We start from the raw sequence: 14,717 nt of genomic DNA, 5'->3' as shown, positions 1-14,717 counted from the left end.
TACCAACCTATCTATCATGCCTCACTTCTCTGCCAGTAGGAGCATGACATACTCACATGACATGTGTGATTCCTTCTGGATATCTTTACCAACCTATCTATCATGCCTCACTTCTCTGCCAGTAGGAGCATGACATACTCACATGATATGTGTGATTCCTTCTGGATATCTTTACCAACCTATCTATCATGCCCCACTTCTCTGCCAGTAGGAGCATGACATACATGACATGTGTGATTCCTTCTGGATATCTTTACCAACCTATCTATCATGCCTCACTTCTCTGCCAGTAGGAGCATGACATACATGACATGTGTGATTCCTTCTGGATATCTTTACCAACCTATCTATCATGCCTCACTTCTCTGCCAGTAGGAGCATGACATACATGATATGTGTGATTCCTTCTGGATATCTTTACCAACCTATCTATCATGCCTCACTTCTCTGCCAGTAGGAGCATGACATACTCACATGATATGTGTGATTCCTTCTGGATATCTTTACCAACCTATCTATCATGCCCCACTTCTCTGCCAGTAGGAGCATGACATACTCACATGACATGTGTGATTCCTTCTGGATATCTTTACCAACCTATCTATCATGCCTCACTTCTCTGCCAGTAGGAGCATGACATACTCACATGACATGTGTGATTCCTTCTGGATATCTTTACCAACCTATCTATCATGCCCCACTTCTCTGCCAGTAGGAGCATGACATACTCACATGACATGTGTGATTCCTTCTGGATATCTTTACCAACCTATCTATCATGCCTCACTTCTCTGCCAGTAGGAGCATGACATACTCACATGACATGTGTGATTCCTTCTGGATATCTTTACCAACCTATCTATCATGCCTCACTTCTCTGCCAGTAGGAGCATGACATACTCACATGATAAGTGTGATTCCTTCTGGATATCTTTACCAACCTATCTATCATGCCTCACTTCTCTGCCAGTAGGAGCATGACATACTCACATGACATGTGTGATTCCTTCTGGATATCTTTACCAACCTATCTATCATGCCTCACTTCTCTGCCAGTAGGAGCATGACATACTCACATGATATGTGTGATTCCTTCTGGATATCTTTACCAACCTATCTATCATGCCCCACTTCTCTGCCAGTAGGAGCATGACATACTCACATGACATGTGTGATTCCTTCTGGATATCTTTACCAACCTATCTATCATGCCTCACTTCTCTGCCAGTAGGAGCATGACATACTCACATGATATGTGTGATTCCTTCTGGATATCTTTATCAACCTATCTATCATGCCCCACTTCTCTGCCAGTAGGAGCATGACATACTCACATGATATGTGTGATTCCTTCTGGATATCTTTACCAACCTATCTATCATGCCCCACTTCTCTGCCAGTAGGAGCATGACATACTCACATGATATGTGTGATTCCTTCTGGATATCTTTACCAACCTATCTATCATGCCCCACTTCTCTGCCAGTAGGGCATGACATACTCACATGACATGTGTGATTCCTTCTGGATATCTTTACCAACCTATCTATCATGCCCCACTTCTCTGCCAGTAGGAGCATGACATACTCACATGACATGTGTGATTCCTTCTGGATATCTTTACCAACCTATCTATCATGCCTCACTTCTCTGCCAGTAGGAGCATGACATACATGATATGTGTGATTCCTTCTGGATATCTTTACCAACCTATCTATCATGCCCCACTTCTCTGCCAGTAGGAGCATGACATTCTCACATGACATGTGTGATTCCTTCTGGATATCTTTACCAACCTATCTATCATGCCCCACTTCTCTGCCAGTAGGAGCATGACATACATGATATGTGTGATTCCTTCTGGATATCTTTACCAACCTATCTATCATGCCTCACTTCTCTGCCAGTAGGAGCATGACATACTCACATGACATGTGTGATTCCTTCTGGATATCTTTACCAACCTATCTATCATGCCTCACTTCTCTGCCAGTAGGAGCATGACATACTCACATGATATGTGTGATTCCTTCTGGATATCTTTACCAACCTATCTATCATGCCTCACTTCTCTGCCAGTAGGAGCATGACATACTCACATGACATGTGTGATTCCTTCTGGATATCTTTACCAACCTATCTATCATGCCTCACTTCTCTGCCAGTAGGAGCATGACATACTCACATGATATGTGTGATTCCTTCTGGATATCTTTACCAACCTATCTATCATGCCCCACTTCTCTGCCAGTAGGAGCATGACATACATGACATGTGTGATTCCTTCTGGATATCTTTACCAACCTATCTATCATGCCTCACTTCTCTGCCAGTAGGAGCATGACATACATGATATGCGTGATTCCTTCTGGATATCTTTACCAACCTATCTATCATGCCCCACTTCTCTGCCAGTAGGAGCATGACATACTCACATGACATGTGTGATTCCTTCTGGATATCTTTACCAACCTATCTATCATGCCTCACTTCTCTGCCAGTAGGAGCATGACATACTCACATGACATGTGTGATTCCTTCTGGATATCTTTACCAACCTATCTATCATGCCCCACTTCTCTGCCAGTAGGAGCATGACATACTCACATGACATGTGTGATTCCTTCTGGATATCTTTACCAACCTATCTATCATGCCTCACTTCTCTGCCAGTAGGAGCATGACATACTCACATGACATGTGTGATTCCTTCTGGATATCTTTACCAACCTATCTATCATGCCTCACTTCTCTGCCAGTAGGAGCATGACATACTCACATGATATGTGTGATTCCTTCTGGATATCTTTACCAACCTATCTATCATGCCTCACTTCTCTGCCAGTAGGAGCATGACATACTCACATGACATGTGTGATTCCTTCTGGATATCTTTACCAACCTATCTATCATGCCTCACTTCTCTGCCAGTAGGAGCATGACATACTCACATGATATGTGTGATTCCTTCTGGATATCTTTACCAACCTATCTATCATGCCCCACTTCTCTGCCAGTAGGAGCATGACATACTCACATGACATGTGTGATTCCTTCTGGATATCTTTACCAACCTATCTATCATGCCTCACTTCTCTGCCAGTAGGAGCATGACATACTCACATGACATGTGTGATTCCTTCTGGATATCTTTACCAACCTATCTATCATGCCCCACTTCTCTGCCAGTAGGAGCATGACATACTCACATGACATGTGTGATTCCTTCTGGATATCTTTACCAACCTATCTATCATGCCTCACTTCTCTGCCAGTAGGAGCATGAGATACATGATATGTGTGATTCCTTCTGGATATCTTTACCAACCTATCTATCATGCCCCACTTCTCTGCCAGTAGGAGCATGACATACTCACATGACATGTGTGATTCCTTCTGGATATCTTTACCAACCTATCTATCATGCCCCACTTCTCTGCCAGTAGGAGCATGACATACTCACATGACATGTGTGATTCCTTCTGGATATCTTTACCAAACTATCTATCATGCCCCACTTCTCTGCCAGTAGGAGCATGACATACTCACATGATATGTGTGATTCCTTCTGGATATCTTTACCAACCTATCTATCATGCCTCACTTCTCTGCCAGTAGGAGCATGACATACATGACATGTGTGCTTCCTTCTGGATATCTTTACCAACCTATCTATCATGCCTCACTTCTCTGCCAGTAGTAGCATGACATACATGACATGTGTGATTCCTTCTGGATATCTTTACCAACCTATCTATCATGCCCCACTTCTCTGCCAGTAGGAGCATGACATACTCACATGATATGTGTGATTCCTTCTGGATATCTTTACCAACCTATCTATCATGCCCCACTTCTCTGCCAGTAGGAGCATGACATACTCACATGATATGTGTGATTCCTTCTGGATATCTTTACCAACCTATCTATCATGCCCCACTTCTCTGCCAGTAGGAGCATGACATACTCACATGATATGTGTGATTCCTTCTGGATATCTTTACCAACCTATCTATCATGCCTCACTTCTCTGCCAGTAGGAGCATGACATACATGACATGTGTGATTCCTTCTGGATATCTTTACCAACCTATCTATCATGCCTCACTTCTCTGCCAGTAGGAGCATGACATACATGACATGTGTGATTCGTTCTGGATATCTTTACCAACCTATCTATCATGCCTCACTTCTCTGCCAGTAGGAGCATGACATACATGATATGTGTGATTCCTTCTGGATATCTTTACCAACCTATCTATCATGCCCCACTTCTCTGCCAGTAGGAGCATGACATACTCACATGACATGTGTGATTCCTTCTGGATATCTTTACCAACCTATCTATCATGCCTCACTTCTCTGCCAGTAGGAGCATGACATACTCACATGACATGTGTGATTCCTTCTGGATATCTTTACCAACCTATCTATCATGCCTCACTTCTCTGCCAGTAGGAGCATGACATACATGACATGTGTGATTCCTTCTGGATATCTTTACCAACCTATCTATCATGCCCCACTTCTCTGCCAGTAGGAGCATGACATACTCACATGATATGTGTGATTCCTTCTGGATATCTTTACCAACCTATCTATCATGCCTCACTTCTCTGCCAGTAGGAGCATGACATACATGACATGTGTGATTCCTTCTGGATATCTTTACCAACCTATCTATCATGCCTCACTTCTCTGCCAGTAGGAGCATGACATACATGATATGTGTGATTCCTTCTGGATATCTTTACCAACCTATCTATCATGCCCCACTTCTCTGCCAGTAGGAGCATGACATACTCACATGACATGTGTGATTCCTTCTGGATATCTTTACCAACCTATCTATCATGCCTCACTTCTCTGCCAGTAGGAGCATGACATACTCACATGACATGTGTGATTCCTTCTGGATATCTTTACCAACCTATCTATCATGCCTCACTTCTCTGCCAGTAGGAGCATGACATACATGATATGTGTGATTCCTTCTGGATATCTTTACCAAACTTTCACTTCTTGTTTGGCAGCACTTGTGCTTGGATGTCGTTTTTGTTTGTTTCAATATTTGCAAAGTGGTTTTCATTTATATTACTTCTAAATTTATTCAGACAGTTTCTTCACTTTAATTTAATCCCAGTTTATTATAGTTGCATTATTATTTATAATTCCAGTTTTGGCTAACATTTTTTGATTATGAATTTTGAAGTTTATGTTACCACTTTGAGGATAACATCTGTAACTAGTGCTATGTCATATGCCTCAGGTGCAAGCAGTCTGGTGGAAGATTTATCTGCATTTATTTGCAGGAAGATTAAACACTACTTGGGTCAACCTTTGTCTTCGAACCTTGTCCCCCATTTCCTCCCGAATATGCTAAGTCTGTTCAGACTGACAAGGACTTGGATTGGCCCTTTCCACACTCTGATTTTGCATGCCTTCCCATGCCCCTCCTGAAGATTCAGTTAGGCCTACTAAAGTCATTTTGGATTTCACTTCTCAGGTATGAGATGTTTTATCTCTGTTTAGTTTTTCCCCCTTTCAGATATTTGGGTACACGATGACCGGTTTGCCTCAAAATTAAGTGACAGGATTAGCATGGCTCGGCCTGCACAAGCTTCAGGTCAGTTTCCTTTTGCATATCATTGTGCAGACTGTCCTGTTCCTGACCAACAGTTGTTAGTTTCTGTTTTACCTGTTTGTGGGGCTGTCACTGAATCTCCAGTAATTCTGACCCATCCCCAGATTTTTTTCCTTTATTTTACCCTCACATTTCTTTCAAGGTATCTCTTTATCATCCATCTCATCTCTGAGGCTATCCATCAAAATTCTGAGGGGTTTTCTGGTGAAGTCCTCTCCATTTTTCCTCTATGTTGGCTCATTTATCGTTTTCAGTGCTGATTTTGCATACATGAATACTCTGTAACTGGGACCTTTTAAGTTGTGATGTGGTCTTAACTCATGTCTGTTTACCAGCATTTTCAGGATTTACGTATAACTATTTGTTACACATTACATATTTCACATGATCCCCAGAGTCCTTTGATCCACAAGTTACCTGTTTGTCTCTGTCAAAGCCCAATATGGCACCTTTTCTCACTTCCATTCTTCCCCTTCCTAACCCTTACTTGTCCCTCCTTCTCGAGGTACCTTTTCTTACCATTTACTTTGACAATGCATGTTATGTTACTAACAGTATTGGTGCTTACGTGATGGTTCCTCCTACAGGAGCTTAACTGACTAATTTTTTCATCACTGTCTTCTTTTCAAGTTTTTCAAATTTTACTGGAAGGATTCCTGATCTCATTTCTTTCCCACTTCCCATGCTTCCTATACTCATTTCCTTCCCTTCACCTTGAGATCCATTGACATGCATGTGTCTATCAGAAATAGTTCAGGACCAACTATCTCAGTAGATCATCAAAGTTGTTCTACATAATTCTCCAGGTTTCTTTTCAAGACTCATTGCCTTTCTCAAGAAAACCTGGGACTTGGAGGCCAGCCATTTGTTTGTTAAATTGTTCAACTGCCCAGTATTACTATGTAGTCCTTTCTCACCCTATAGTGGACATTTTCTCCAAGCATTTGAATTATCAAGTTGGACATCACCAATGCCTATCTACACATCCCTATCAAACACAGTTTCATCCATATCTATTTGTCCATCATGGAATGGTTTACCAATTTTACACTTTAACCTTCGAACTTGCTTCCATCCCTTATGTTTCCTGTTGGGTGGACAGAGCATTTGCTTATTATGTTCATGCTTTGGGGCTGTGATTCCATTACTGTATGAACAACTGGATTCTTTGGACTCATTCTGAACTAGAATTGGTCAGCCATACCCATCAGCTCCTCCAATTGACTTCTCAGGTGGGCTGATTAATCAAACTGGAAAAAATCCTTTCTCTGTCCTACCCATACCTTATCCATTTAGGTGTCCTTTTTGACACTCATCTCAGTGGGGCCCAACCTTCACCTCTGCAGCTTTGTTCAATGGAATTGTCAGTTCTCCACATTTTCTCTGGTCCATCACTTTCTGTTCATGAGGTTATGTTGCTTTTGGGGATGTGGTCTTCAGTGGCATTCCTAGTATGTGTGTGATCCCTTCAGTGAGATCTTCAAATGAGTGGTACCCTGCTTGGGATCCTTTAGTAGCTCCAATTATCCTATTTTATAACATGATAGACAATCTACTTTGGTAGTTGGACAAGGCTAATACATGGATGGACATTGAAATTTATATTTGTTCATGGATGCATCCCTATAGGACTGGGGTGTATTGGTCAATCAACAAGAGGCCTTGGGTCATTAATCTGTCAAAAAGAAGTTCTTGCATATTAACATGCTCAAGCTTCTCATGGTCTGTCAGGCTTTGAATCGCTTCCTTTCTCTTGCCAGACATTGTCAGGTGATGATTTATTCCAATAATTCTATGATGGTAGCACATACTAATCATTAAAGAAACATCCAGTCAAGATCACTCTGTTTCAAACACAGGATCTCCTATATTGAGCCCACAATTACCACGTTCATCTCGTTGCATGTCATATTGTGGGTGATTTCAATGTAGTAAAGGATTGACTTTTCCAGCCAACAAAATTTGTTCAACAGAGCAGTCTTCAGATCCCCTTGGATTCTAGTGGTTTTCCTGTCTGTGGGTTTTCCCCATGTAGTTACATTTGTCACAGCCTTCAATCACAAATTACCCCTCTTTTGGCATCCAGTTTCTCTGGCTATGGCTGTTTGTGCCTTCAACTAGGAATGGTCTCACAAGTTCCTTTTTGTTTGTTCACCTTTTTGATTACACTTTTAAGTGGTGTCTCTCATCCATACCCCACTCCCTGTCAAGTACTTCTGATTGCTCTTTATTGGCTAGTTCCACTGTGGTTTTTCATTATTTCAACAACTGCACCTTTTCTTTCCACTTTCCCATTCCTTGTCTCCCTCCATTCCTTGTAATCCTCAAGTCACTAGTTCAAAATCTATCCATTCACATCCTTTATCTTGGCTTTTCTCTGGCCCTTGGTGAGGAGATCAGGTTTCTCACACAGAGTAGCTTTGCTTTTGGCTCATTCCATATCCTCCTTCATTGGAGGTGTGTCAGTGCAAATGGAAGGTATTCCCCAATTGTTCTGCATCTCAGGGATTCCTTGCTGACTAACCTAATGTAACTGAATTTCTATCATGGATTTTCAACCAGACAGCCTAGTCTTCTGGACTAGGATCTTAATGTTGTCCTCCATTTCCTCACTTTACCTATATTTGAACCTATTTCCTTGTTCTCCATGTTTCACTCTTTCCTTAAAATATATTTCCTTCTCTTCTTAGCCTATGGTCAGTGAAGGTCTGATTTGTTTGCCAGTGATGCTGCATGTAACATTTACCACCATACTTATCTTCTGCTTTATTCAGATCATTCTTTTTTTTCAAAGACCTTGACAGTTAGGGATGATAACTCTTCATTTTTGGCTGTTTCCCTTCTATTTCTCATCTTTACCCTCATCTCAGTACAGATAGACTTCTATGTCTGGTCCATACCCTTCATTGTTATATTCCCTGAATGGCTCCCTTCTGTGGTACTAATTCCAAACTCTTTTGACCTTGGCAGTATTTTTCTGTTTTTGATCTTCCCCTTCTACCCTCACCAGTTGGATTTGACTTTTGATTCATTTGGATTATTCATACTTGTCTTCTTCCTACCAGAATATGTTCAGTGTGTCTTCTCATCTTCACAGGCTATTGGAAGAAATTCTACAGTTAAGCATGCAGCCTACACCTAATATATTCATCTTAATATTGAGGTTTTTTCCTCTTCAGGTTTTTGTCTTCCATTTATGGCCATTCTACAAGCCGTGATGCAACTTTCACAGGATCAATTTATATTAACATTTTCCTTTCAGAGGCCCTTGTTTCATTTATTATTTATCTGGATCCCACTCTGTGGTGAGTAGTGCGTGACTGGGAACGCTTCAATTTGAAATTTGCTCTGTATAGCCATATTGACTCATGCTTTAACTTCCATGGCTTTCCAGTGCTCAGTAATGAGTTGGGATGTTCCACAAGATTGTGTGCAGGTAAATAACCTCTCAATATACTTATTTCATACACTCATCCATACCACCCATGCACTGCATTGATAAAAGCAGAAAGGGTAACTACCATCTTGTACTGAATAAATCAATTTGGTCTGCTTTTAAAAATAGGATTTTATGGTTATCCATTGCATTGCATCAGGTGATGACATTCCTCCAGACTCTTCAATGCATTCTCACATTCTTTTTCTTCAAGTGGAATACAGGAATCCTTATTACTTTGCATTTCCAAAACTCTTGTATGGTCAACCGTGAAGGCACCCTCCTGAATGGGTTCCACACAGAGATAGGTATAATCATACAGAGTAAGGTAGTGGTTTTCAGCAGATGTAGGTGACATGATATCCTCCGATGTTTGTTAGACATTCACAAAGGAGTGAGATATCAAATTGCTATGCACCTCCTTGATTGGGAATCCTCATACTACCCCCATGTGGATGTGAATATCCTGTGGCTGGGTTTTGCAGGACTAATCAACATATGTCCTCACACATGCTTATGGTTGTTTATATTCCTTCTTCAATCATACTTCTTTGCTGTGGGTCATAGCAGAGGTAAATGGGTATTGTTCCAGTTCTGTCCTTTTTGCTATTCCTCTTTTTATCTTATGCCAAGGACTTTATTGCTTTTTGTATGGTTCCTGTCAGTTTTGCTGTTTGGGGAGTTGATTTCTGTTTTATAGACATCCTATCAATATCAGATGTTTGGTTCACAGATCGATAGATGAAAGATCTCAAGTGCCATGCTTAGGAGTCGGAGTGATTCTAGACTCCCTCATCCTACCCTCATGTTAATTTCAGTTCCCAGTAATATAGATCTTGGATTTAGTTGACTTACCAATTATTGTTTGTTGTACCCAAGCTACTCTACATCTAGGGGCACATCGATTGATTTACCTACTTATATACCCTGTGGGATTCTATATAAATTTAATGGGTGGGATCACTATCTTGCTTTAGTTCTCTGCCACTTGGATGGGCTTCTCTCTTTATCCACCCTTATCTACAACACATTTCACAGATAGGTAGAGTATGTTTGCTTCAGAACTGGTGTAGTTTCATTCATCCGTTCTTCTGATCTAACTCTCTTATTTCCAGGGGTATCCTTTGGATGCTTTCAACGATTACTTTTGTCATTTCCTTCCACCATTTCTGCCTGTGGGATTGTAACTAATCTTATGAGTGGAGGCAAGTACCATATCCAAACTTATAGTTTTCCTAAACTCAAAATGTATTTCCAATGGGTACTTCCGTACTTTCACACTTTCCACCCTTCTTCCCCACTTTCCTTTGATTCTTATGCCTTCTGTCAAACTTCAAAGTGATATTTCAATAGCAGCTTATAGAGGCAATCACATGCATCGCATGTCACATTCCTAATGATGATTTGCAGGAGATACACATTGGAATCATTCCAATAGGGGGAAGCAGAAGGACTGTGCCATCTGTAAAGAAAAGGTTTGCATCTAGAGGACAGCACTGGACGAGAATAGATTATCTTATGTGGAGAGAAGTAAATACCTATTGGAAATACATTTTCAGTATAGGAAAATTATAACTTTAGAAGAAAATTCAATGAAAAAGTGTGATATAGACTCCTGTGCTTTCAGTTAATATCTCAGGATTTGTTGAAAAAGTAGGGTTTAAAAAATAAAATTGTTGAAAAAGTGTGATGTAGACTTCTATACTTTCAATTATTAGCAGGAGATTTGCTGAATAAAAGTAGGACTTAAAAAAATTGTTGAAAAAATAGGGTTTAAAAGAACATTATTGAATAAAGTAGTCTTTAGGAGGACAGTAGAGGAAAGTGGAAAGTTTCAGAATCTTTGTCAGATATTGCCCAAACATTTGGTGAGAAAAAAGTTTTAGAAAAGTGTTTGTTGAAAAAATAGGCTTTATTTATATATCTGATACTCTTAATGTTTAGTGTATCTTCATATTTGTAGTTAAAGAGATCTAGTTTATTCTGAACTGATGGATCAAATTCTCCCTCTCTAACTATGATTTATTTAATTTCCTCATTTCATGAGTTTTTCTCTGTGGTTTTCAACTGCTGTCATTTAAAATTGGAAGACAATATAAAGAGAGAGGAAGTCACACAGTATTTGAATAATTACCGATGTTGCTGCAGGTTGGCTAAGGTTACATACTTAACATTTACACATTTAGATTACAGTGGATCTTCAACTATTTAGCATTTCACCATGGCTAGACTTGGAACTGGAGGATATTTTTTTTCACAGTAAGGTGGTTAAAGGACACAACATTTTCAATAAGAAAGCTTTAAGTGTTCTCTGTGGAAATGAAAAACTCACATAGTAGAGATTTTAGGATAATATGGGATTCTGAAACAACATCCAAAGTCAATTTTCTCATCTGCAAGGATTACAAAAGCCATTCTGATGATATTTATTATATTTTGTGCTATCAATAATAAAGATTAGAAGTTGATGAAGGTTTGCAAGATTTTAGCCACATCTTTAATTTCTCACGATGGAGATAGCTGAAGAAACTTGAATAATAGAAATCACATTTGACTGTATATCTCTAGAAAGTCCAGTAATGCTGTTCCAGTAGATATTTGGGCTTTATTTATTTATGTGTTATTTGAAACTGACATCTACATGCATTTGAAAGTCCATGTTAATAAAAAAACTGACCTTGCTGTTCTTTTGTAGAAACTTGTTACAGTGAAAGTTGTAACATCTTTTAATTGTTTCATTGACTTCAGTAATTCCCTGATGTTGCATTGAGAAGTAGCACAGATAGCCATCATGTAGCTTTGCTTAAAATTCAAAAGAAACAAATGTTGTGAAGTAACATTGAAAGCTGAAGTTTACTTGATTGTTTTCACCAAAATAATCTCACTTCTAAATGAAGTGTTGCAATGTTATTTTTTGGATGGATGGTCAGTTTTTTCCCCAAATAATTTGTAGTTCAGTCCATGAAATGATAACAAATTAATATATTTCTTCCTTAACATTTCTGTAAGTGCTTACATTTTTTGTAACTTGTAAGCCTATGTTTATATACGATGATTAAATGGCAAATATTCTGCTAATAGTAATAGGGCTGTGGTTAAAGTAACCTTCTACAGTTTCACGGCCAAGTGATCAAGTAAATAACACGTGATAACTAAACTTACGGATTCAATAATCATTCACTATTCAGTGTATGCTGAAAACAAAATACTGATTTTGATATTTATGATATAGCATTGTTTCCAAATATTTTGCAAATTTACTAGACTTTAATATTACTATCTAGGCCTTTTCCCCCAAATTTACTTTATCTTAATATTGTGTGCTCTCGAGTTAGTATCTGAATTAAAATATTTAAAATATAGCCCAGAAAAAATGTGATTTATCTTTTTTTTGTTTACTTAAGAAAGAAGTATTACTTATTTAGTATGATTTAATTTCTCTCATCTGTACACTTACTTTTTAAATTTTTTTATAACATTTCAAATATAAATATTCTTTTCAAAAGAAAGTCCGTTAACAGTTTATAAAACTAGTTCAAATAATAATACTCATTAAAAGTGTAGATTTTGTTCTGAAGTATCTTTTCTCATATTCCTGCTGGGTTTATGTCACAGTGTTGCAACTGTTGTCATTTCATCAGACTCCATATTCTGCCTCAGAGGGAGCTCATGCTGTTGTTATCTGCACAGAGTGGGATGAATTTTTGGTAAGCTCATAAGGTACCTTTATTAAAATTTTAATTTAATTACTGTATGTGTATGTGCACAAGAAGAGAACAAAAAAATTATGTCCACATCTAGATGTTTGTTGATATTTGTCTTCTGGTTAAAACTAACCATTGTAAAATTAATTCAAATCAGTTAAATGTAAATTATTTGCTTATCATATGCTACAATTGATTATTAGGTTTATTTCCAGTTTAATGATGAAACTGTAGACAGTTAATAAAACATTTTATTTACAAGATTCAAACATTTCATTAAAACTTATTCCATCTTCAGCAAAATCTGTAAATTGTGTTACAAAGATGATTATTACTGAAATAGTATAATAACATAATCATTTGTTTAGTTAATTATTATGAAAAGCAGTAAGTGGACAGATAAAACAATGTTTGTATAAAAGTTTAGAAAATGTGAAAATTTAGAACGATCTTAGATCTAAAAAACTTTGTTTAGAGTTGGACTTTAGTAAACTTTTTTAATGTAAAGTCTGAAGATCCTATGATGATGATAATGAAATCATTAAATGAAATATTGTGGCCTGTGGTTTCAAAATGTGAAAAAAAAATGGAGGAGTGGATGGTTGGTTCTGTTACACACTTCAAAGCTGAATTTGAGAGCAGAATTATTTTTTTTTTACCAAGGAAGAGAGTTTTTTTCTGCATTAGCAGGAGTTACCATCTTATTTCCTTTTATGGACTTGAAATCATTATCTTATTTCCTTTTATGGACTTGAAACCACCATCAATTAAAAATCAAGATGGGAAGCAACAGTGTTGCCCATGCATAATGCTGGTCTTTGTAAGATAATCCAGATGGGCTTATATGCAAAATACTGAATTACTTTGAAAGTGAGAAGCAGTTCTACCAATTTTACTTTCTGTTTAAATCATAACAGGGCTGCAAAGTTAATTTCTGATCGAGTTAAAAATTAAATGAGTTTACTGATAAAGTTTTGAGAAAAAACACTTGAAGAAATAGTCAGTCTCTTGTCACACATGTAATCTTTAGTTTATGTTAAGAAAATCACCATTAAATCAAAATCTCTTTGTATAAGTTAATCAAAAATTAATTGTGAGAGTTCATATTCATTAAAGGAAATATATAGACCAAATAAATAAGTACTTTTCTGTTTTATACAAAGTACAAAGAAAAGTAATAAAATATAATACTGTTATGTTTATGGTTCTGATAGTTAGCAGTGTGATAAATATGTATCAAGCATTTAAAAGTGTCTACACAATAGCTCAGTTTGTTTGTGTGATTTTAAGTACAAAGTTACACAGTGGCATATCTGTGTTTTGCCAAGTTTTGTCTTAAAATGTAGCTGATAATTAACTGTCAGCTTGGGAACGTTCTAAAAATAAACATCTGTTTTAGTTAGTAATTAATATCTAAATAGTAAAAAAAACAGTTAATTAGTAATCTGATTAAGTGACTGAACAAGTTAGTTACCATGAAAACATTATATAAAAGCTGTTCATATGGAATAATACAAGAATTTAAACCACATTTCATCCATGAGTTTTTGTGGTTTATTGTGATAAGACAGACAGTGGGTAAACAGCATGGGTGTGTCTTACTGCCAAATAAATATTATTAATCCCTTAAAAACTGATAATTTAACCCTAACTTTGACACTTACTCTTTCTTTGCTTTCCAGTAGACATTTATTACAAGGAGTGCTTCCATGGTGGTACTCAAATCACATAAACAGGTATAAGTTTGTCAGAGAATGCGTTCATCCTTTCAGCTGTGGGAAGGTACTATGATGTGGCAATTAAGCCCACTATATTTTGGTAAAAAGGAGCCCATTAGTTGGCAGTGGTTGATGTAAGCTAGCTCTCTTTCTATCACTTCAACATTAGAAATGGCAACCACTGAAAGCCCTGAGGTTGTTTGCACAAAGTTCGA

General features: G+C 37.9%; 1 protein-coding gene across 1 annotated transcript in view; it reads left to right on the top strand.

Annotated features, from left to right (window-relative positions):
- Positions 1–14,717, top strand: part of LOC143229997 (UDP-glucose 6-dehydrogenase-like) — a 73,493-nt gene that overhangs the window by 51,881 nt on the left and 6,895 nt on the right. The window contains 1 exon segment of the mRNA XM_076462934.1: positions 12,696–12,787. Within this exon segment, the coding sequence (XP_076319049.1) occupies positions 12,696–12,787 (92 nt within the window).

This window comes from Tachypleus tridentatus, chromosome 10, assembly GCF_004210375.1.
Source record: "Tachypleus tridentatus isolate NWPU-2018 chromosome 10, ASM421037v1, whole genome shotgun sequence".
Lineage (NCBI taxonomy): Eukaryota > Metazoa > Arthropoda > Merostomata > Xiphosura > Limulidae > Tachypleus > Tachypleus tridentatus.
Note: the sequence above shows the minus strand (reverse complement) of the source record. Positions and strands in the feature narration are given on the sequence as shown.